The sequence below is a fragment of the Onychostoma macrolepis genome, chromosome 05 (genome assembly GCF_012432095.1).
Source record: "Onychostoma macrolepis isolate SWU-2019 chromosome 05, ASM1243209v1, whole genome shotgun sequence".
NCBI classification, from domain to species: Eukaryota; Metazoa; Chordata; class Actinopteri; order Cypriniformes; family Cyprinidae; genus Onychostoma; species Onychostoma macrolepis.
The window spans coordinates 21642440-21667145 of record NC_081159.1 but is presented as its reverse complement, the minus strand read 5'-3'; the positions used below and the strand labels follow the sequence as shown (position 1 = coordinate 21667145).

At 36.6% G+C, this 24706-nt stretch overlaps 2 protein-coding genes across 5 annotated transcripts in view; one reads left to right on the top strand and one right to left on the bottom strand.

The window, feature by feature from the left end:
- ogfod2 (2-oxoglutarate and iron-dependent oxygenase domain containing 2) overlaps positions 1–1696 on the top strand; it is a 7473-nt gene extending 5777 nt beyond the window's left edge. Inside the window, exon 8 of the mRNA XM_058774936.1 lies at positions 1516–1696. Coding sequence (XP_058630919.1) covers positions 1516–1550 — 35 coding nt within the window. The 3' untranslated portion in view covers positions 1551–1696. The remainder of the gene's footprint in view (positions 1–1515) is intronic.
- Positions 1–24706, bottom strand: part of slc4a5a (solute carrier family 4 member 5a) — a 25743-nt gene extending 1037 nt beyond the window's left edge. The window contains exons 1-24 of one of the 4 annotated variants that reach the window (XM_058774928.1): positions 24652–24706; positions 22841–23068; positions 20107–20239; positions 18775–18935; positions 18423–18575; positions 17679–17771; positions 16698–16753; positions 14125–14282; positions 13935–14022; positions 13668–13822; positions 13457–13585; positions 10093–10267; positions 9773–9906; positions 9282–9553; positions 7500–7561; positions 6930–7121; positions 5565–5678; positions 5278–5439; positions 5013–5191; positions 4428–4500; positions 3290–3358; positions 1905–2078; positions 1427–1597; positions 1125–1180 (exon numbers count right to left, since the gene is read on the bottom strand). In XM_058774928.1, the coding sequence (XP_058630911.1) occupies positions 1125–1180; positions 1427–1597; positions 1905–2078; positions 3290–3358; positions 4428–4500; positions 5013–5191; positions 5278–5439; positions 5565–5678; positions 6930–7121; positions 7500–7561; positions 9282–9553; positions 9773–9906; positions 10093–10267; positions 13457–13585; positions 13668–13822; positions 13935–14022; positions 14125–14282; positions 16698–16753; positions 17679–17771; positions 18423–18575; positions 18775–18935; positions 20107–20239; positions 22841–23068; positions 24652–24706 (3242 nt within the window). Of the gene's footprint in view, positions 1–1124; positions 1181–1426; positions 1598–1856; positions 2079–3289; positions 3359–4427; positions 4501–5012; positions 5192–5277; positions 5440–5564; positions 5679–6929; positions 7122–7499; positions 7562–9281; positions 9554–9772; positions 9907–10092; positions 10268–13456; positions 13586–13667; positions 13823–13934; positions 14023–14124; positions 14283–16697; positions 16754–17678; positions 17772–18422; positions 18576–18774; positions 18936–20106; positions 20240–22840; positions 23069–24651 lie in introns of those variants that run through there. The other 3 variants (XM_058774929.1, XR_009271240.1, XM_058774930.1) reach the window with 3 other exon arrangements.

Below are 24706 nucleotides of genomic sequence, written 5' to 3'. Positions count from 1 at the left end.
GTATGAAATCTTACTAACTCCATATATATTTCCTATTTATATTAAATATAATATATAGTAATAGTATTATTATAAAGTATTTTGATCGTTAACAATTAACAATAGTATATGTGAAAATGTAAAAATGCTATAATATCTAATATGATAATAATCCAAATGATGCCTAATGCAGTAACTAATATTAACAAATTGAACCTTTGTTAAAGTGAACACTTCATCCAAACCATGCCCCCTGAACAGCAATGCAGACAGGAAACCCAGCAGCTTTTACATCAGAATGATACAGAGACACACATTTGGATATGTATGGGTTGTGAATATAGTGTGAGAGGAACCAGGCTGGGGGGGGGGACCTAGAAAATCTAGTACAAGCACAGAGTTATTCTGTATTAGCACTCTTATTGGAACCACAATTATAAGGGAAAGAAACAACCAAAATTCCTTAAAATAACTAATATACGCTGTTACATTACACTCTTTATAGCTACTAAAAATGTATTTTAGAACGCTTGCAAAAAAGTAATTCAAATATAAACTTTTCTCACTGGCATCTTCCCCAGTATTTATATAAACAGAAATTGTACCCACATCTAATTATGGAAGTTCAATAATGATTATTTATGTGTGCTGTTTCTTTGGTGTGAAAATGTAAGCAAAAGAAAAAATACATATGCATAACACAATAATTACACATTTTCTATATTAGCATGCAGAGTAAAATACTGGTGGTTGCATGAAAACAATTCTATCTGCATTGCTTCAAAGCGCATGGCAAGGGCAATGAGAATATAGCAAAAACTATATACAAGGTCTTGCATGATTAATAGGTCTTAGCAGTTACATATTTAATATTCTGAGCTGCCTCTCAACTATCATCTATTTGTCATCTATCTGCCATCTATTTCTACTGTATGTACGTATGAATGCAATCTTTAGCATTATTAAATGTAGAGGAGGTGCGTATTTAAGAGGAAATGTGCTCACATAAAAAAAGGGGAAAAAACTAATAAAGTTGGTATCAGTGGTAATAACTGCCTGGTTGGCATCGTGCCGCCCACTCTGAGTTAGAGTCTGGCGCCTGTAAGAGGTCACGGTAGGGGACGTGTAGTTTGAGCACACAGTACCTGCGATCCAATTCCGACTCACTGGGGGAGCAGTTTGTATAGGGGTTATACTTGTCCTGTGGGCCAAAGAACGGATGAAGATTAGTATATGCTCATGTAGAATGTGTCATGTTTGTCTTCGAGGCTTTATTGGTATAAGCATGAGGCTCTTACCACCAGAAGGTGGCACCAGTTAAACACAATACAACAGCATGGATGTCAAAAATGATTTAAATAGATAATTTTGATATGAATTAAGTCAAGTCAAATAAAACTTCTCTCATTTCAATCCCAGCAGCCTGCATCTTTTTTGAAACACTTACATCTTCACTGTCATCCACTCCTTTGCCTTTCTTTTTGTCCTTCTTGGTGTTCTTCTTTTCATCCTCCTTTTTCTTCTTTTCTTTCTCAGGCAGGATATCATCCAGCCATGCCAGATCATGTTGAGAGAAGACCATGTCCAACATCTTTCGTACCACCATGAGACCAAGAATCTGAGAAATTGAGGGCAAAAAAAAAAAAAAAAAACTTTTTTGTATGCTTAACGCATTCTTAATGTTTATTATTCTTAAGAACCTTGTGAAGTGAATTACATACTAAATTACAGACCGCAGGAAATTAATTTGAATTCAACAGGACGCCTGTTCACAGCATGATTTCACTACAAATTACAATCATACAAAGTACTGAAGTACATTGATCCCTTACTGGATAGGTTATATTCAGAAAGCTTTATGGAAACTAATGTAGTTTTGACTCATGATATACATTGATGTATGGCAATATAAAAGGTTATCATACCATGATTGGGAAGATGATAGCGAGGAATGTGGATTTGAGGATCCAGAGAACAGCTAAGCACACAATCTGCACCAGTGTGAACAGGTGGACTCTTCTCAGCGGTACGTGACGCAGGTATGAAAAATCTGGCTGGTGTTTTGCTGGCATCATAATCAGTTTGATCCTGTCCCAGAACTATAAAAGACAGAATGTTTGATTAGATACGTAGTGGACAAAAATGACAAATCTGTCATTATTTACTCACTCTCACATAATTTCAAACTCAAATGGCTCTTTCCATGTAATAAAAGTGAATGAGGACAAGGCCTGTCCAGCACCAAAAGGAAATATCAAACCATTTGATGAATAAGCTGATTCATTTTACAAAATAATTCAGTTGTAATGATTTGAATAAATGTCAATTAGTTGAATAAGCCAATTCAATTTACAAAATGGTTTAATCTTAATGATTTGAATGAGCTGATTCACTTTACAAAATGATTCGATCTGAATGATTTGTTCACAAATCGGATTGATCTGGTTCTTGACTGACTGACTTGGTGATCTGACCTGGTTGCAGTTCTTTTGAAGGGAAGATTATCAGTGAATAACAATGTACATTTTGATGTTTTCCTCGCACAAAACTTTCAGATGGCTTTAGAAGACTTGAAATGTAACACAAGAGTCATATGGACAACATTACTGATGGTTTTATGATGCTCTCATGTACTTTTTGAAGCTTGAAAGCAAGAAAGTCATACAGGTTTGATATAGGACTTCCCTCACTTACATAAGACAATCACAAATCCACATGCCAAAGCTTCACAAATAGAAAAGAGCACATTGCTATTTAGAGTCAATCCCAGCTTTTAAGCATTTAGCCTCAAAGCAGCATGAACCTAAATACATTTGTATTCATTCAGTGTATTGTAAAGGTCTCCGCTTGAGGTCCATCATTTCGCCTTTTGTCCTCCTCTTGTTCTCTAACTGACATCAAACTAGACTACTAGAGCACAGAAAAACAGCACCTGGCCACTGCCAAGCTGCACAAGAGGGTGGATTCTCACTGCAGTCTGACAGCCTCATCAAAATGCAGCTCAAAATTGCCTCAGTAAACCCAGTCAGCCTGCAAATATCCATTCCCACAACACCACACTCTTCCATCCCTGCAGTGTCACAGTGTGGAGAAATCACTCATTTCTAATCACTAAATGCAGTTGTAGCGTGCATGCAAATGAGTTTTACATTCTCACACAAACTGCAGGTTGTGATGTTTCCCTGTATAGCTTGAAAGTTTGGTATGATATTAAAACCTAGGAATGTCAAAAACAATAAATGTACATTGGCTGTCAGAGCTGTTCCAATCAGTTTGTTTGGGAAAAGGTTAGATCCCTAAAGGCACTTACTTGGATGCCACCAAGAGAAGCAACACCCATGTAGAGGAAGACTCCGTACAAGACAGGCATAGGAATGAACTATAAACAGAAAAAAAAAAACACACACTTCAGCTGCCAAGGCAACACCAGTTACACTTGAAGTCAACATGAATGCAAAACTAAATCTATTTAATCTACTTATAAACATGAACTCTCAGTCTCCATTCTGGTAAATAACACTTTTCACCATACAGTCGATTTACCGATGGCTAAAACCTAACCTTTTTTTCCAGATTCATCAGATTATGGAAGTGAAATCATTTTCAGAAAAACATAACTGGAAGTGCTGATGTATCTTCCTTTTGCCCTTAATTTTTACAAAGTGTGCTTCCTACAGGGTCACTTACCTTTAAAGAAAAAATAATAATTTTCTAAGAATGTTTGACCTTTAAAAACACATGTAAATTACATTTAAAAACCTGTGAATACAAATAATAAAAAAAGGCTTAATGTCGTGGCTGTAAGTATGATTGCATTATTGCATCTGATCAAGTGAAGATGACTTTCAGGCTACTATATTCCTGTTTTAGAAATTCAATTTAGTGAATACATAATATCTAAATACACACAAGTTTTGAGTCAGGGTTTTTTTTTTTTATATACTTTTATTCAGAATAAGGATGCATTAAACTGACAAGTGACGGACATTTATTATGTTACAAAGGATTTAAAATAAATGCTTTTTTTTTTCTATTAGAAGAATTTGATCATTTTTAAAATATTTTCAATTATATATCCAGTTATTTTAATTTACTGGGAATCGAACTTGCAGCCTTCAGGTTACAAGTCTGGCCCTCTAACCATTAGGTCATGACTGTCATAATATTTCACAGTATGACTGTTTTTACTGTATTTTCAAATAAAGACAGCTTTGGTGAGCATAAGAGTCTTCTTGCAAAAACATTAGAAAATCACACTGACCCCAAATTTCAAACGGCAGTGTACATAACATTTGTTTGCTCTTTACCCATTTGAAATAGTACAGCTACTGTGGAGTAGATCACACAGACATCATCACAGAACATTTTTTATGATAATTATTGCTAATCTACCCTAAATAATAGGTCAGAGTGAGTATTAATTATCTCTGTCATTTCAACAAGCTCACCTGCAGGATGGGGGCCAAGAAGATAGACACTCCTGTCAGCACAAAGACCAGGATTCCTGTAAGTCTTTGTTCTCTGTAATTGGAAGAGAAGCAAGAGTGAGAGAAAAGAGACAATAGAAAAATACTGTGAGTGGAGAACTCATATGTACTGCACAGCCATAGTTTTATTGCATTTATTTGTGTTTATCTGTACTGAACAATAACAAAGTGGCAACTTATGATCATATGTATTACTTTTACTTGAAAAAAAAACATAATACTGATAGCAAGTGCCTGATTTACACCAAACACAGTACATAAATGTATTTATTTCAGCATTTTTAACTGTAGCCAGATGATTTATAGCTACATTTTGAGGTTTGGCATGGGTTCCATGTAGATTAATTACGATTTGGATATGTGGTCCGCCTCCTCATGTAAACTAGATTTTATGACAATGTCTGTGATATGTCTTGATAGCCCAGTCTCAATAACCATTTTATAATATATGGCTGTTATTAAAGGAAAGACTTGTGACTCTGTACAGAGCCAGTCAGAAATGATGTCAGCGAGAGACCACAAACAAGTTGTCTATGTCTGTCTCACCTCACACCTAGAAACTGCGGCTGTTCCCCTGGAGCACTAGACTCACTCTCCATCTTCAGTGAGTCGATGTGAGCAATGGAAATGACAGTGGCTGCCACATACCACGGCAGGCCCATAAAAGAGCAGGCTGCCATCAGAACGCCCACCCACAATAGATCCAGGTGATACCCACAACCTTTCTGTAGCAAACAGTGCGAGAATGTGAGGAAGTCAATGGAAATGAAAAGAACCGGGGTGATGAAGGACCTGCTCACTGCATGGATACCTTTAACTTATTTTCCTTGCGGTTGACGATGACAGCACTGATCTGCTGATCCATGAAGATGAGGATGGTGACAAGGAGCGCGGGGACGGAGCTTGCCAGGTAAACCCACCATGGATTCTTTCCGAATGGCATCACAAGCCAACCCCTGTCAGGACGTGTGGGCTACGTGATTTGAAAAGGAAAAAAAACAATACAACGCTGAGATAAACTAAAGAAGCTTCTTTATTAAAAATTCACAAAAAATCAAGATCAGTTTTATTTTCCAGTTCAACTTCATTTACGCTCACCTTGAAATCTGTAGGCACAATGAGTTTGGGTGTTTGCAAACCTATTAGCATGTCCAGCCCCACAAACGTCATGATGGACATGAAGATGGAGAAGTCACTAATCAACTTCCTTAGCTAGATAGAAAATATATAGATAGAAAAAGAATGAATAAAACACGTAGCTGCAGCTGCAGAAATAGAGCACAATGTCATTGAAGAGCTACTTATAATATACTGGGCTGCAAACTTGCCACCTTTTGTCAAATTTTGACAGTTTTGAATGCAGAAATGAATATCAAAACAAGATCACTGGAAAGTTTTTATTTACATATTTATTTATTTATTCTTTGCAGGCACATACTCAGGGACTGAGCATCTGACACAAGTGATGCAATTTCTGGGAGACTACAGAGAATAACCTCACAAAATTCACTTTTAAACACATTTGTATACAGTATTTAAGACACCATATACATGCAATACAGTATCTATTAGGAACATATATATAATTTCAACTGTAATAACTACTACAAAGTTGTGAGAGAGCCAGACAAATATGTCAAGCATCATGTTAGAGAACATAAAATGAAATCGTCATCTTGTACTCAAGGATGAATTTTTTTATATGATTGAAAATACAGTAAAAAAAAAATAGCTCTTTATAAAATACAGATTGTTTAAAATGTAAAAAAAAAAAAGCCTTACATGACTACAAAGATACAGAGATAAATTCTGCCAAAAAAAAAAAAACCTCTTGCAAAAAACAGATTTTCACACTTGCACTTTGACCTTGTTATTATCTTGGACATGTCCTTTCCTCTTCAAGGTTGTTGTTTTTTTTTTAAATAGCATTGCAATTTAAGATAAGATAGTTTTCTATTTTAATATATTTTAAAATATAATTTATTCCTGTGATTGCAAAGTTGCCATTACTCCAGTCTTCAGTGTCAAATGATTCAACAATTTCAACAATTTTCTTTAAAAAGGTGTCATATATCAAAATGTGTACAGCATAAAAATATGCTTTAAATAAATATTAATATAAAGTGTGTCACATGCATTATTACACTCATGTGACCTTGTTTACCTGTCATGAGTGTCCAGGTATAAAGCTCTTTTGATTACTCTATCAAAGATCCTACTGATCTTACTGAATCTCATCAGCTACTAGGATCATGCAGAATAAAGAATAGAGATAACTTTTATCCTAAACTAGCTATAGTCCAGTCTCAATGGTTTTGGCATAACAGAGAAAAAGAGGAAAGGACATGTCCAAGATACTAACTAACAAGGTCGAAGTGAAAGACAGAAAAGTGCAAGTGTGAAAAAGTGTTTCTGCAAGAGTTTGGTAAGAAAGAGTAAAAAAAATAACTTCACTGGTCTTACCTTTGTGGGAAAGTAGCGACTGAATTTGAACTTCTTCAGAGTGACAGTCATAGTGTAGGTCCCAAAGAACAAAATGAAGGACATGAGAGCAAGATCTGGAACATACTTGCAGGATTTTCCCACCAGTGAGCCTCCGTACTTCACACACTCCTTCTTGCTCAGCTGAGTCCAGTCCAGAGCTGTTACATTCAACTGAGAAGATGGGACAAACACAGAGAAAAGGGTAGAAGTCAGGGATAGGAGGGAGGAATGTGTGGTGGATAAATGGCAAAAAAGAGAGAGAAAAAGAGAGAATAAAACAGGACAGGGCCAAAACAATATACAGTAATACAGCAGGCCAAGATCAGTAAGAAAGGATCCATGTAAAATAAATGAATTGGATTTACATCAGATTGATATTTCCTTCATAGTGATATAAAACAAAAACACAAAGTATCATTGTGGGTTATTAAATCAGTGATAGTTAGTGCAAATACAGTGGATTCAAAAAAAAGCTGTAATCTAATCTGAGCTCATGCTAACACAGATGTTAACACAGATGTGAGTGAGGTGAAGACATGAGGCACTTACACCAAAGAGAGCAGAGGAATTATCTGGCACTGGGACTACAACATCGAAGATCATTGGTGCCACTGAACAAACAGAGAGAGGGAGAATCAGAGAGGAAAATGAGCAGACCAAATGGAAATCTGAATAATACTTTGTTAGAAGGATTTATCCAGGATCAAAGCCAGCTTTGGCAATTGAAAATGACTGCAGGTGTAGTAGCTCCACTGAAATGTTCATTTGGTTTTTGAAATGATCCAGCATGCCTAAAATACTTTCAGAGGACCTCATTGCTAGTTTACATTCACAGCTGCAAGCCATATAACTTTGTATAAGTACAAACTAATAAAAAAAGCATGCCATTTGTCTGATTTAAACTCATGCTTATTGAAAAGTACTCACATCAGTCGGAGGCCACGTTTGGGGTTTGCAGCAAAAACAAACATGACACAAATAAGTTACAGTAATCACATGCACTCAGCTAATTCTTTTCAAAGACCCAAAGGAACTTGGTTTAATCAAGAAATTACTGTTGGATATGTTAATTTATGCATACTGATAGTGCAGTGACTCCAACGTGAAATGTATTCTGTAACACTGTACAATAAGCTCTGATTCATTAACATAAGTTAATAGATAAAAAATAATGATGAAATAATAATGACTCATTCATCTACAGCATATTAATCTAGATAAATGTTTATTTTACAGTAATTTATTTTACAGTAATTTTTTTAAAAGTCGTTTCTTATGCTCACTAAGGCTTGCATTTATTTGCTCCAAAATACAGTAAAACTGTAAAATTGTGAAATATTACAATTTAAAATAATGAACAATTTTAAATTAGAAAACTAAAACTAAACAACCTAAACAAAAGCTTGCTGTATTCCTCATCTGTAAGTCACTTTGGATAATAGCGTCTGACAAATGAATAAATGTAAATGTAAACTTGAAAATAAAAAGTACAAATTGGATTAACATTAGTTAATCGTAAGTATTAATAACATACAGACAGATATGAGTTTGAAAAATAGCATATCTATAAATCAACAGAGATTAATACTAGATTAATAAATTATATCAACTGTTGTTGGTCATTGCTAGTTCATGATACCTAATGCATTAACTAACATAAACTAATTGCACCTTATTGTAAAGTGTTACCATTTATTCTTAGTATGTAAATCCTGACACACTAAATTAATGCAAATTTGCTCTACATTTAATTGACCCTTCGCAAAGACCCGCCCACCTTAGTTACTGTTGCTACATCTGAAAAGCCATGGTGTTCTCACACCACACATGTTCTCACGCAGTAAAAAAATACATTGTGGAGCAAAGAGGAAACTGACAACGTGCCGACAGACAAGACAGAGCAGGTAACTTTTGGTATGAAACAAAGTCTCAGCTTCCAAAATTTTGTCATTTAAAAAAAAATGTAAACAATAAATGCTGTTTTGGCTCTTTAATGTGTCGTGACAGATTGCTGTAGCGCCTCAGTTCAAGCGGCACATGAACCGATCATCTCTTCTTCTTTACTAGTTATAGCACGAAATAAACATGAGTGAACATCAGAAGGTATCTTTTTTCAAATGCGGAAAGATGTCAATACACAGTATTTTTTAAGTTCAAGTCCACCGTTGTTAATCTACTCTCCAGTCTGGTTAGTTTGTCGAACAAAAATTGCAGATTCGGCATTATGATTGGTCAGATCGCCTGTCAATCATACTCCCTGCGAAGGGTCAATTACTTCTCCACCATTTCAGACTGATTTGCTGACATGCTCTACGCCAAGAATGGACTTACTCGGGTCTGGCGCCAAACACTCGCACTTGTAGGCCGTAACGTAGTCTGGTTTGAAGTCGGTGTTGATGGGATAGTATTTGAAGGCTCCCACCATCTTCTTGATGGCATCAGAGATGAAGATGAAGGAGATGAGGCTAGAGAAACCTTCCTCTGTGAAGCGAGTCATGTACTTTATGATGTAGCTGGCATCTGTTGCGACCAGGAAAAAGCACTGTACGCAGGAGTGCATTCCTATCCACAGTCGAAGCTCCATGTAATCAATCCCATTATTTCTGAGGAAAAGAAAGTTTAAAGAAACAATAAAGAGAGATAAATTCAAGAGCAGTGCACACTAGAGAGCAAGAGAGAAGTCACTTATTTGCATCAGTTGAAGAGAGATGATTTACGAGGGTCTTTTAAATGTTGATGAAAGTGAGCAATCAAGGCTGTACTGAATTGTCCTCAATAATAGACAGTGACTTATGCTGAATTGGTGCAGATGGATCTCTCACTTGCTGAATTCATAAAGCAGTTTCTCAAAGATGAGGATGGGGCCCGTTGAGCTGAGAATAATGAGGGGTTGACCGCTAAACAAGCAGAATACCGTTCCTGCTAGAGCAGTGCCCAAAAAACTCTCCATCACACCCTGACAGAGAGTTAAACAGGGAGAGAGACAAGGAAACAAGGTGAGAAAGAGAGGGACAAAAAAGAAGACAGCTATAGATGAAGCTAGGTCACAAGCGTGCTTGTAAAATGCTCCAGAAAAGAAAATGACATGCAACTTTAAACAAACTGTCATGTTCTGTGTCAAGTAGAAAAGTGTGAGCTGTACCTGGTAATTGTCTGTGGCATCCCCTAGAAGGCCCCCAAAGGTGATTGCATTGGTTATGCAGCCCAGGTAGATGAAGAGCACTGCAGAGATGGACTGAATGTGGAAGCCTTCATAAAAGTCGCTCGGGTACCAGGGGAGCTTCCTCTTGATGTCAAGTATAAGGCCGCCACAGAACCTGTCCCGTAAACATAGATGTTTAATCCATTATTCAACAGGGACCTGTCTTCTTTAGCTTGTATTAAACAGGCAGACAGAGGTGAGCTTTATCATGATTATTAGCACAGAGTACTGGCACCCATTTTCTATCTCTGAGTCCTCACAACCCCTCGAGCGCAAGTGCCAAAAAGTGCATTACATTTTCCTTTTTTTGACATATTGATCAAGATATGAACTCTCCTGAACCTTGGAGCTCTGAGGTATCTTTCAATTATTTGAAAAGGCAGATAAGGCAAGAACACTTTGAGCTCAAGCTATACCTAAAAGTTAGTTGTTGTTTTTTTTCTTCAAATTTACAACTGAATTGTTTTAGAGATTCTGCAAGGTCAAAGTACAAGAACACCAGGTCCTAAAGATCAGCAGTGTTGGGGAGTAACTAGTTACATGTAATGGAATTAGGTAATTTAATTACAAAATAAGGTAACACTTTATTTTAAGGTGTCCTTGTTACACGTTACATGTACTTACTATTATAAATTACTATCATAATTTAACTTACTATTAAATTATGCATAATTACATGCAAGTAAACCTAAGCCAAACCATAATCCTAACCTAAACTATATAGTAAGTACATGTAGTTAATTAATATTACTCAGTACTTAAATGTATAATTACACTGTAACAAGGACACCTTGTAATAAAGTATAACCCAAAATAAATGTAACTGTAATCACACACATACAGATTTAATTGATATCTTTCATAAATTGCATTGACCGCTCTAACGTATGAGACACCAATGTTTCAGGAGTTTAGGACACAGAATAGGACACGTGATTATTTGATAACTGTTTTATTTCCAAGCTGGGTTTATGTACAGTGGGGGAAAAAATTATTTGATCCCCTGCTGATTTTGTACGTTTGCCCACTGACAAAGAAATGATCAGTCTATAATTTTAATGGTAGGTTTATTTGAACAGTGAGAGACAGAATAACAACAAAAAAAATCCAGAAAATGCATTTTTAAAAATGTATAAATTGATTTGCATTTTTATGAGTCAAATAAGTATTTGACCCCTTCGCAAAACATGACTTAGTACTTGGTGGCAATCACAGAGGTCAGACGTTTCTTGTAGTTGGCAACCAGGTTTGCACACATCTCAGGAGGGATTTTGTCCCACTCCTCTTTGCAGATCCTCTCCAAGTCATTAAGGTTTCGAGGCTGACGTTTGGCAATTCGAACCTTCAGCTCCCTCCACAGATTTTGGGATTCTATGAGATTAAGGTCTGGAGACTGGCTAGGCCACTCCAGGACTTTAATGTGCTTCTTCTTGAGCCACTCCTTTGTTGCCTTGGCCGTGTGTTTTGGGTCATTGTCATGCTGGAATACCCATTCACGACGCATTTTCAATGCCTTGGCCCTGACAGTACATGGCCCCGTCCATCGTCCCTTTGATGCGGTGCAGTTGTCCTGTCCGCTTAGCAGAAAAACACCCCCAAACCATAATGTTTCCACCTCCATGTTTGACGGTGGAGATGGTGTTCTTGGGGTCATAGGCAGCATTCCTCCTCCTCCTCCAAACACGGCGAGTTGAGTTGATGCCAAAGAGCTCGAACACTTTCACCCAGTTCTCCTCTGAATCATTGGCAAACTTCAGACGGGCCTGTACATGTGCTTTCTTGAGCAGGGGGACCTTGCGGGCGCTACAGGATTTCAGTCCTTCACGGCGTGGTGTGTTACCAATTGTTTTCTTGGTGACTATGGTCCCAGCTGCCTTGAGATCATTGACAAGATCCTCCTGTGTAGTTCTGGGCTGATTCCTCACCGTTCTTATGATCGTTGAAACTCCACGAGGTGAGATCTTGCATGGAGCCCCAGTCCCAGGGAGATTTACAGTTATTTTGTGTTTCTTCCATTTGCGAATAATCGCACCAACTGATGTCACCTTCTCACCAAGCTGTTTGGCGATGGTCTTGTAGCCCATTCCAGCCTTGTGTAGATCTACAATCTTGTCCCTGGCATCCTTGGACAGCTCTTTGGTCTTGGCCATGGTGGAGAGTTTGGAATCTGATTGATTGCTTGTGTGGACAGGTTGTCTTTTATACAGGTAACAAGCTGAGATTAGGAGCACTCCTGGGAAAAGACACCTGGGAGCCAGAAATCTTGCTGATTGATAGGGGATCAAATACTTATTTGACTCATTAAAATGCAAATTAATTTATAACTTTTTTGAAATGTGTTTTTCTGGATTTTTTTGTTGTTATTCTGTCTCTCACTGTTCAAATAAACCTACCATTAAAATTATAGACTGATCATTTCTTTGTCAGTGGGCAAATGTACAAAATCAGCAGGGGATCAAATATTTTTTTTCCCCCACTGTATATGCTTTATTTTCTAAGATTAACTTTTTTTTTTTTTCAAGGAATTGTTAGATGACAGTGTTTCCTGTCATAGTTATGCAAAGATTTGATTTAAAAAACTGTATCATAGCTATTAAACTATACTTGTTATGATTGTAAATCTGTATTTAACCTCAGAATGATCTCAAAGTAAAAAGAGGTGCTTAAGTCTAATTTTGTGGTGGCTGTGCTTTAAAATTAAATTATCATAATCTTAATTCAAGTGATGAAGGCTTTTGAAAGTCTGCCAGTAGTCAGTGTCGAGTACTGTAAGGTTAACCCTGCTTTAAATGTTTGAAAATGATTATCAGTTGAAAACATTAGAAATTAAAAAAAAAAAAAAAAATCAAATGTAATCAGTAACGTTACTTTAATGAAGTAATTTCAATAGTTACACTACTTAATAGGGTAACTAATCTGCAACCTATTACATTTCCAAAATAACCTTCCCAACACTGAAGATCAGCAGGAATGCTTCTTCTTGTTCAGAACTTAATTGTGGATATCATTTCAATAAATTTTTTATTTCAATAAAACTCCTGAATTTAAATAGAATTTTGAATTGAGGTGGCAAATGCAGAATGGATGCAGAATTGCAATTCAAATTTGAATGTAAATAAGTAGATTTAAAATGAATTAAAATGAAAATCATTAACTTTCATCTAGAATAGTAAAGGTTGCTAAGAAAACGTCTTGTTTGAAATTTTTTAAAAATGCTAAAAAATCATTGAAGCTTAAAAGTTTGTAGGTCTTATTTAACGTTAGGTATGTATGTATGGATGTATGCATGGATTGATGGACCCACCTCCCCGTATACGCCAACTCTTCGCCAAGCTCGTGTGGAGCAGGCATAACCTCATCCTCAGTAACAGGCCCTCCGCCACCTGCTGTTCCATTCATCTGACCCAGCTCATTGAGGGAAAACACAGACTTCCTTCTCAGAAAAATAAAGACAAATGTTAAGATGGAAGCATATGGGCAGAACAAAGAATGAGCACAAGAAGAAGAAGTTTTACCTTTTGTCTGCTGAGGGAGTTTTTTTGGGGGGTTCTATGCGAATTTTGGGGTCCCATTCTCCAGGTGGAAGCACAATCACCTCATCCAGAAACTCATCAATGCCAGCAATCAGATCCTCTCGGTCCCTGGCTTTATATGCTACATCACTGAAGAGCTGTGGATAAAATCAATCAATCTTTGGTTGATTTAAAGGGCAATGTTTATCTTCTTGATAAACATTACATGAAAAATATTAATCACATGACAAACAAAACTATCAAACTTACATCATCCACCATGAGAGTGGCAATGGCCCGTCCAATCTCATTGTAAGATTTGGCTTTGCCAGGAGGCCCAAGTAACACAAACAGGAATCTGTCCATTAAGAGAAAACACATTCAAAACTTTCTTTTAGTACATGAAAATATTTCATTATCTTTCTGCAGACATATTGTGTTTAATGTGCAAAACTGTTACCTGGTGGGCACTGGGACTTCTGTCAGACCTCCAAGAGTGGTGGCCTGAGACAGCCGAACGAAGGCAACAAAGGGTTTTTCCAAGAAGTCCACTTCTCCCACCAGAACATTTGATGCCTCTGCATCTCTGGGGATTTTTTTCATGAACTTGTTCTTCAGCTAAAATCAAAGTGAACAAAGAAAAAAAGAATACAAAACGATTTAGAAGGTACTCTTGTCCTTTAACCCCTCTCTTCCATAAAAGGACCCTCGTTTTGTCATTTAACCCTTCTGTTCCATGATAGAACCCTTATGTTGTCATTTAACCTTTTTGTTCTATCACAGGACCGTTTGGTTACAATTGAATCTTTCTGTTCTATCTCAGGACCTTTATGTTGCCTTTAACACCTCTGTTCCATCACAGAACCCTCATGTTGAAATTTAACCCTTTTGTTCTAATCACAGGACTCTTGTGTTGTAATTTAATCACTCTGTTCCATCACAGGACATTTATGATGTCATTTAACCCTTCTGTTCCATCACAGAACCATTATGTTGCCATGTAACCCTTCTGTTCTATCATAGCACACTTATGTTGTCATTTAACCCTTTTGTTCCATCATGTTGTCATTTAACCCTTAACTGCGTGCTGCTTTTTATTAATGAAAGCTTCTAATAAAAAATGTAATATTATATAGATTCTGTTCTGTAATTGTGCTCTTTATATGTGCAAATAACTTGAAACTTCTCACACACGTTTACTTGTACTATTTTAAGCTCTATTACAAAATGCCTATAGCTTTTATCACTTCGAAGACAGAACAATTCCATTTGAAGCCCTTGAACAAGTTGCAGTCTGGATTTAGATTAATCTCTATGCTTTCCTCCTGTCTCTCTCTGACAAATCGTGAACCAAGCATAAGTCCCCCAGTGTTACAATGTTCATATATAAGGATTTTATCTCAACTTCACGCTGTATGTCAGGCACGCGTAAGAATGGAGTTTCTGAAAGGCTACGCTGGTTTATCTGGCAGACGAAGCTCAATGTGTTCCTATTTTGGACTATTCCAAAAACTTTTGGATAACAGTTTGGAGTTCCTCCAAACAATGCTTTACATTTTCCTATCTCTATAAACAACTTGAAATGATTTTAGCAGTCCTACAAAAATTATACTGAAAGCCTTTTGAGGCTGTGAAATTAGGTTTTCCTATTTCTATAAGGCTTGGTTTTAAATGGATTAAAATTTTAAAAGGTCTTATAAATGTTCAATTATTGTTTAAATGATTTACACTATTATTCAAAAGTTGTTGTTATTGTTGTTTTTTAAGGAAGACTCTTATGCTTACCAAGGCTGCATTCATTTGATAAAAAATACAGTAAAACAGTAATAATATCAAATACAATTACAAATTAAAAAACTGAAAAAGTACTGTTTAATAATTGTAAACTAACTATAAAAACTGTTATATAGGATTCTGATAAATAGAAAATACCAATAGCAAATAGCATTAACTTTTGACCACTTTAATGCATCCTTGCCAAATTAAAATATTAATTTATTTACTATTGAGCGGTAGTCTACATGTTAAAATCAAGCATTTTTGTGTTGTGTTTAAATATGCTCATATAAAGATGTTTATCATACTCGAATTCTCATTCGGTTTTTATCTATTTAGTTCAGTTTCGGTTCGCCAGAAAGACTGTTTTCTGATTCTATTGATATATATAGTCTTAGGGACAAAATCATGTTGTTTTAGTCCAGCTAATGGACTAAAATGGTTTTTGCTCATGAAAACTTGCTGTTATAACATATCTTCGTGAACAAAAGCAGGACAGTAATAAACGAGTGTCGTGACGGGTGGCTATAGCCTTGTACATTGTGCACCCATCGACCAAACTGAGACAGTGACACCATTTTCCAGAGGGATCAGGCCGCTGCTCCCGGACATCCCTCGGCATGTGAGAGCTTAGCACGAGGACCACACAGTCAGATGGCACGTTTCCCCAATGGCAGATCAATACCGACCCAGACACCAGGCCACGGCATAGCATTCCACATCAGATCAGCAGAGCCCCACATAATCACAGTGACCTCTTCATAAGAACATACTACCATATATGCTGTAGTTTTCTTTTTAGTACAAGCACAGTTTCAACTAAATCAACATTACGTCAAATACATCAATACATCTGACTCAAATTGTAAAATGTCTATTCTTATAAAGGAATGGCGGGAATTTCTAATTTTGGTGATTTCCAGTTTTGTGACCTCAAAAACAGTGTTTCAGTAGCTCTAGCGTTATTAATTTTTATTAAGAAAAAAATATGAATTTCATGTATTTAAATGAATACATCACATTCCAATATAATGATGCTAAAGAGAGCGAAAGAGACCTTGATTTCTAGAATTGCATGGAATTTTTGTGAAATCAGTCTAGAAAACTGGTCACGGCAGCTAAAAATAGCTTCAAAGCAAATACAACAGATCCTTGGAGCTGCTGTTGTGAACTATACAAATGCTTTTCTGCCTCGACAAATTGTGGCTTCTTTCTGCTTGTACAGATGCAGACACACCGTGAAACCATGTGACTCACCTGGTCTGTGCTTGGTGTGTCTGCAATGTCATTCATACTCCTGCTTTGAGCGTGGCCTGCAGACACACATGCACAAATTATACACTTGAAATGTCATTACAAATATTTCATCACAATTAGTCATTAAAGGGATAGTTCACCCAAAAATGAAAATTCTGTCATTAATTACTCACCTTCATGTCGTTCCAAACCCGTAAGACCTTCGTTCATCTTTGGAGCACCAATTAAAATATTTTTGATAAAATCCGAGAGCTCAGTCCCTCCCATAGACAGCAAGGATCCTACCACGATCAAGGCTCAGAAACGTAGCAAGGAGATCGTTAAAATAATCCATGTGATTCAGTGGTTCAACCGTAATTTTACAAAGCTACGAGAATACTTTTTGTGTGCAAAGAAAACAAAAATAACGACTTTATTCAACAATTCATCTCCTTCGCGTCACCCTCTAGCACCATTTTGGAGAGTATCACATAAGTAAACAACGTATGCAACATATGTACGCGGATACAACTTAAACAGTGTAAACTTGCTACGTTTCTGAGCCTTGATCGTGTAAGGATCCTTGCTGTCTATGGGAGGGTCTGAGAGCTCTCGGAATGCATCGAAAACATCTTAATTTGTGTTCCAAAGATGAACGAAGGTCTTAAAGGTTTGGAACGACATGAGGGTGAGTAACTAATGACAGAATTTTCATTTTTGGGTCAACTATCCCTTTAAGTCTTACTTCACCAGCTAGCTATTTGACAACTAATCTGACATCACTCACTAATTATAAACTCTTGCTGGGCAGCATTAATGAAAAAGCTTTATATAAAATACAATTTAAAACAGGAAATGTTGATCAATCACATTATCTTAAGCAGAATGAACTCTTCAACTGGTTTCAAACCAAACTAACAGATCACTGACACTTTCTAAATGAGTAGAATAATTAAAAGTGGAGACAAGGATCACAGGATGAAAAGGAGCATGTAGACTCACGTAGTCGGCCATAGCTGGCTTGTTTGCTTCGCAGATCTTCTGTTGAGCGGTTAAAATTTGCTCCAGCAGCAGGGGATCGGGCTGGACTCCGAGCTAAGAGATACAAGCAACATTGCAACTTTTTTAATTAACTATTAAGCAGACAATGTTTTTCTAATAAGTTGATGCTAATGAACTGGAAAAAGGAGAGCAATAACCCACTGAAAGAAGTGAAATGGGATTGGCAGTGTTCACCAAAAAAGTCTGTTATCTACTCACCCTTATGTCAGCTAAAGCCCATATCATTTTATTCAGCAATGCTCAGGTCGAATTTAACAAAGGTCGTGTCAGTCTTTTATAAACAACAAAAGTGGATGGTGACCAATGGCTGTCAAGCTAAAAATCCAAAGTCTTTATTCACTGAAAATCTTAAATTTCAGTAAATTCCTCTTTGTCCTTTCCTGAGCTTGATACCCACTTTGTGTGGAAAAGAGCAACCTGAATGTTCCATTGATTCTGCAGAACATTACGTGTGAGCAGATCATGATCATTTTCGGATGAAATGTCGTTTTAGGAAAAACAAGCAATTAGGCTGCATTATACCTAAAGATGCACAAATTGCACAACAGAATACTGCAATTCCTCTGCAGTGCTACAGTTTAGTTATTGTTCATGTATTCCTTCATGAATACATGAACCTGTTGTGCACAATATGAGTAGGGATGGATGGAGAGACAGGAACCATTTTAAAGACTGAACACTCACTGCCTCCAGAGCCAGACTTGCCCAGATCTGCAAAGGAGCGATGGATGGGCTTCTTTGTCTGGTGTCTATGCTTTCTCAACAGGACAAAGCTGATTTTGTCTCTCAACTCAGGACCGATCATCCCTTCCTCTATCTGACGATCGATGATATCATCTACAGGAGACAAAAGTTAAAGTGGTTTGCTTTGAAAAGTACACTGGTTTGAGAGCAAAACATTATAAAGCATCAAAAAAAAAAAAACACTTCAGTATGCAAGACGATATGTGCTGTACAAAGGTTGAAATGGTTCAGAAAACATCAGTGGCCCCTTGTTAGACGACAAGCACCCAGAATAAAGGGGCTGGTTGCTCACCGACTATCTGTGGGAGTGAATAGCCCTCCAGGTCCAGCAGCACGGTGCCTGTCTGTAGGCATGTCCGCAGTTCAAACAGGCTGTGCAGGGAGAGCGTGGAAACGTGGGGTTTGCTCCATCTCTCCCCACCCTCCTCGACCTTTTCCTCAAACTTCACCCACCTGCAGATATGCAGTCACACACACAAAGTTGAAGTCAAGCAGAGAAAAAATAAGTTTCTGATGTTGATGTTGTTCAGGCCCAAATGCTGCTATTTTAAGGTGAAATGTGACATTTCTGTCTCACTACAGCAGAAGTGACTATAGATCTTAGTATGAAGGGACATAAATCAAATTTGATCGGAGTCTGATTTTTGGCAATGGGTTGAAAATAATGGCAACCATTTTACATAAAATATGACATGTTTTTAGATTGAATTAGGCAAATGTATACATTTTGTAACGTTTAAGATAAATTAGAAATGAAAATTTGCTTTGTTCCGCCCTCTTGTGACATGATATGACGGACCAAATTACAGGATATCACAGGTCAACTTTGGCCTGCAGTCTTGGTTTGAGGATCTATAGAGGCAACAAATGGTAGTACAAAAATAATGATGATTTCTAAACAAATGTCATTGTTTGTGAAAACGATAACATCAAAACATATAACATCCACCTTTTTATGGCTTTTTATGAGCCAAGGGGTTATTGTGTTGCTGGTTAGCATGTCCCTGTTGTTATACACCATTTTGGAGGCAAAAAGCACTGTATAAAAATGTTAAAAATGACAAATATCTGTGCAGTCTGATGAAAAAAACATAAATATCACATTCCTCCCTTTTTGATTCATTTGGTACAGCTCAGTACATTCGCTATAACTAATTAGTAGTAGTGTTATTTTAGTATTATTAATATTTTAAACTAGGCTTTTATTTTTACTTTTTATTGCATGTTTAGTTTCAGTTTTGTTTGTCTGATTTTTTTTTTTTTTTTTAAATAATTTTAGCTCTTCAACTTCATTTTTATTTCTTAAACTTATTTCAGTTAGTTGCCTATAGGAGGAGATTTTGTTAAAAAAAAAAAAAATTGGTTTAATATTTATATTTCAGCCTTATTTCAACAGAAATGTTTAAATTTTAATTTTGGTCAACAATAATGTCCCTGCTTGGTAGCTTTATGGCTACAGAGCTCAGCAATGTTTTGAAAGTGCCACAGGGCCACAGGAACATCATACTAATGGGTCACTAACAATCTCTGATGCATATTAAACTGAGGCAGGAGTATTTTAATATTATAAAATACAAATTTTTAATTTCCAATAGGTGATGCGTTTGTGTGTATGTTTTTCTACCTAGCTGATTCTCTCCACTCCAGCTCGTCGCCCTCGTGTTGCAGCGTGTCCATCTCGGTGAAAAGAGTGGGTGTGGGCATGGTTTCCTCATCATCCCCCAAAATGTAGCGCAGTCGCTCTGCTGCTGGGGACACTGTGAGATGAACAGAAGTGATTGAAAACTTGCCTGTTTGGATTTCGCTCAGTCAGATAGCAGAATGAGATGACCTTCATAAATAAAAAGTGCAGTGCAGCAACGCGCAGTGAAAGTATGTGCCCAAAAGTTAAGAAGAAACAACAAGGACACCCACTGGGTTTATTTGATCCGGTGTTGTGATGGCTGACTGTGCCTGGAGGAACACCAGTGCAGCATAAGCCATTGTTCATTAATTTTCTGTGTGAGGACTAAAGCTGTGAGCTGTGACTGAAGCTGCATGAGAATCCACACTGTGCTTGTTTTTCTGAGCTCGTTGGAAGTGATGCCAGCGAGTTTGTGGCAACGTCTGGGTCGTTCTGTTCTTTATTTGTTTTCATTTCTATGCTCAGCATTTCTCAGCTCTAACACCTGTTAGGTACATCTTTATTCCCAACTATGGTTTGATCATTTCTGCCTGTTTTATCCTCCATCCAAATAGGCCACACACAGGCTTACAGAGGACTAAAGCTATGCCTCAAGAAGACACGTGGAATGAGGTGCCTGCATAATAAAGACCTGAGAAACATGCATGAAAGTCAAACTTTACATGTGAGAGATTATATGTGAAGAGAAGCATGTTCAATTAAACACTGAAAACACAGCTGACAAAGGAACTGACAGCTTTATTAAAAGGGCAAGAGGCAAAAATGCATATTGTGCTGCTGTCATGGAAACTCCAACTATCATAGTTCAGCCATATGAAATGTTAACACGTGATTAGTTAAGAAGCTGTTGACTAAATTAAGACCTACTGTAATGCATGGATCAAATATAATGTTACACATCAGATTTCCCCCCAACCATTAACTAAACGTTCATGTAAGACATAACAGATTATGATTGTGTGAATCTCGCCAATACATGTTTCGCAATAATGTTCTTTATAAGGGAGATCGCGCGCTCGCGAAAGGCGCGTCTTATGCACGCGCTTTGCAAACGTCAGTCAGCGCGATCGTTTTGTTTTCATCAGCATGGGTTTGTATTCTGTTTGGAATATGTTTCTAGCCTCTGTATCACATCTTGTTGTTCAAAGGGATAGTTCACCCAAAAATGAAAATTGAAAAAAACAACAACAAAATAAATAAATAAATAAATAAATAAATAAATAAATAAATAATTTACTAACCCTCATGTCATCCCAGATATTTATGTCTTTCTTTCTTCAGATGAAAACAAGCACAGATTTTTACATCGTATAATGCAAGGGGACAGGACCACTTCAGAAACCACACAAAGTAATAATGACAGTCAATTTTAAAATATTAGTATTTTTATTTTTATATATCTTATATCTTATTTATATATCTATATCTTACATATGCCTATCACTAAAGAAGACATTGATTCATTAACAGTTGTTGAGTTACTGTCATATTCACTTTGTGTAGTTTTTGAAGTGTCATTTTTGGAGGTCCCATACACTTGTATTATATGAAGAGAGATTTTTTTGTGTGTTCATTTGATAAATGAAAGTCATACTGTATATATATATATATATATAAGGGTGGAAAGGATGGTGTTTCCTTTTAATCCCTTTCCTTTTATTTATTTATTTTTGTGTGTGTGTGTTCCGCATTTTAATTGTTGTTATTGCACTAGACGTGTGTTTGACCTGTGCCATTGCATTTTGTTTAGTTTTCTCCCTTTAACCAAACTTCTGTATGTCTGTCAGAAAAAAAAAAAAAAAGTACTTGTACTTTTTAAATACTTGAGTACAATTTTAAGTTGCACTTTTTTACTTTTACTCAAGTATGTTTTTGGCCAGATACTTGTACTTTTAATTGAGTAAAATTTTTGAGTACTTTTTACACCTCTGGTTTTAGGATTACTGATCAGCTCTATTCTGATTGTAACGTATAATTCAGAACTCATAAATAATACAATGTAGGATGGTATGTTGTTTTGACCTAAAATATGGCTCATTTTATAGATGACAAGTTTATTATTATAGGCTATTATAGCATAAAAGTGACAAATGAAAGTGGATTTTCTTTGAATGTGTGCTTAGTTCTCTGTTCTGTGCTGACTGCAAACTTTGATGCACCGCAAGTTGTTTATTCTCATGCGTTTAGAGATGCATCACCATAATTGTTTTTCATGGTCTTCTATTCTGCAGTGACGGCTCTACACTGCCCTCGGCTCAGCACGAGATTGAGAGTGAGGGTGCGGGGTATATCCGATAAACTCAGCACAACTCCATTTCACACACACACACACACAAAGAAATATATGGCGGTATTGCTCCCTGTAGTCCCTTTGAATTTGCATTCTAACTTTCAGATACATTTCCTTGAGTATTTGAATTTAACCGTTTCCCATCTCCTATATGCACCTATATGCATAGAATCCATTGTGATTCTACCTGTTTTTTTTTGGATCACAAGTCTGTTGGATCACCATATTGGCAATAAAGAAGTATGTGGAAAGTTCTGTGTTGGTAAAGGTTTAAGTTTACATCCTGCTCAATCATATGTATCATATGATGTAATACAGGAAACAATTACAAATCACTCATTTGAATGACTTAAGCTCTGTTTTCGGAGCTGATTAAGGACTCACTGGTTCTGTTGATGTCTGATGGCAGATTGTGCTCTGGTTGATCCAGGCCTCCCGCCTCAAGATCGTAGCGGTCTCTGTCATCACAGTCGTAGTGTTCGTGTCTGTGATGGTCGTGTCTAAGTCTTCGTTCTGCATCTGCATCACGACTCAACACCGACGAACGTCTCCTCCGGCGTTTGCGCCGGTAACCGCGGGGCACTGGCACACCAATGTAAATAGACTGATGGTCTGTGGAAGGCAGAACACCTTTTGATAAGAAGATTAATAACATATTGTTCAATGTCTTGGATGTCATTGATTTTGGAAAGTAATTTCATGCTCCACAGAAAATGTTCTGCTCACTCAAGCAAACGTGATCAAGTGACCAAAGTGGCATGATCTGGTTCAACTATTGATACAGTATCCCTCAATACTGACATTGTAGGATCGATAATGGCCTATATTCATTTGCAATAAAATCTTCAAGCTTCCAGTTCTATCAAAGTACAAACACTTAATATAAGAGAATATCTAGCCCTAAGCAAAACATACTCTTTAGGTTTACTCTCAATTGATAATTCATCGAATTATTATAGGAAATCGTTGGAAAGACAAATTACACACAACTATAACTGTTTCCAACCTTTATAATATGAAGAAATCAACATATTAGAATGATTTCTGAACGATCACGTGATACTGAAGAATGGAGTATTGGATGCAGAAAATGCAGCTTTGCCTTTGCAGGAATACATTACTTTAATAAATAAATGCTTAAACATATAACAATAGAAAACATGTATTTAAAATTAGAATAACATTTTGTGATATGGAGAATATGTAATATGGATGTAGAACACCCCCAAGATTCACCATCAAAAACACATTTCATACATTATTTTCTCCCTCAGGGAATAGTCACTTTTGTCATTTTAACTATAATTATCCCTCATCTTACTGTACTGTATGTTTTATGAGATGTGAAGTGGAGGGGGGGAAAACTGTCTGGTTAATTGTGAAGTGAGAGGAAATGTGAAAAATATTTTTAGCTGCTGGTACAGTAATAACTTCATTAATTTGGACATAATTTGCTTTGTGCAATGTTTAATTTTCTATCTCTTTGAGGTGGCAAAATGTCCGTTTGCTATTGCTGCAATTTCAAATAGAGTGATGGTCACTTTAAAGCAAATGTATGTAAGTTTCTTTTTTTACTTTAAAATATCATTCTTCAAAATCATTCTGATGGTACACTGACTTCTAATATTGTGTATGGCTTCTGTTTCTTTCCCACTCTGCCCTTACACATCTGTTTAGTATGTAAGTTGTGAGTTTAGTATGTAGGAAATTCCTTAAAATGAGTGGATTGCTTTACAGCTGCAACAAATGCACATGTACAGCTATCCACAGTGATATATTTACAACAGTAAATATACTTTTGCGAAACTGGAGACAACTAAAGTTAAGTAAGTGGAATGCACTTACTTGACTTTAGTTGTGTCCAATTTCGTTAAAGTACACATAACTACAATACAGTTACTTTAATGTTCAATGACCCCATTTCATTTGTTACTTTATCAAATGTGGCAAAATGTACTCATTAGATGATCTGATAGCAATAATTCTTTTGAAATAATAACTTTATTTTTTCTTTAGTTATGTTTTTAATATTTCACGTTACATTTGTCTTCAGTTTTCTACAATGTAACTATGAGCTAGGCTAAAATGTGCTCAACTAGATCAATATACACATGTGACTACTGTCATGCCAATCGCCTGATTAACCATTCAGCTCTCATATTTGTGCGTGTGGTTTCATGCCTAAGGCTACTCACCCTCCTCCTCCTCATAACGGTAACGACTGTTGCCCATGCCTCGATCATGGTCCAT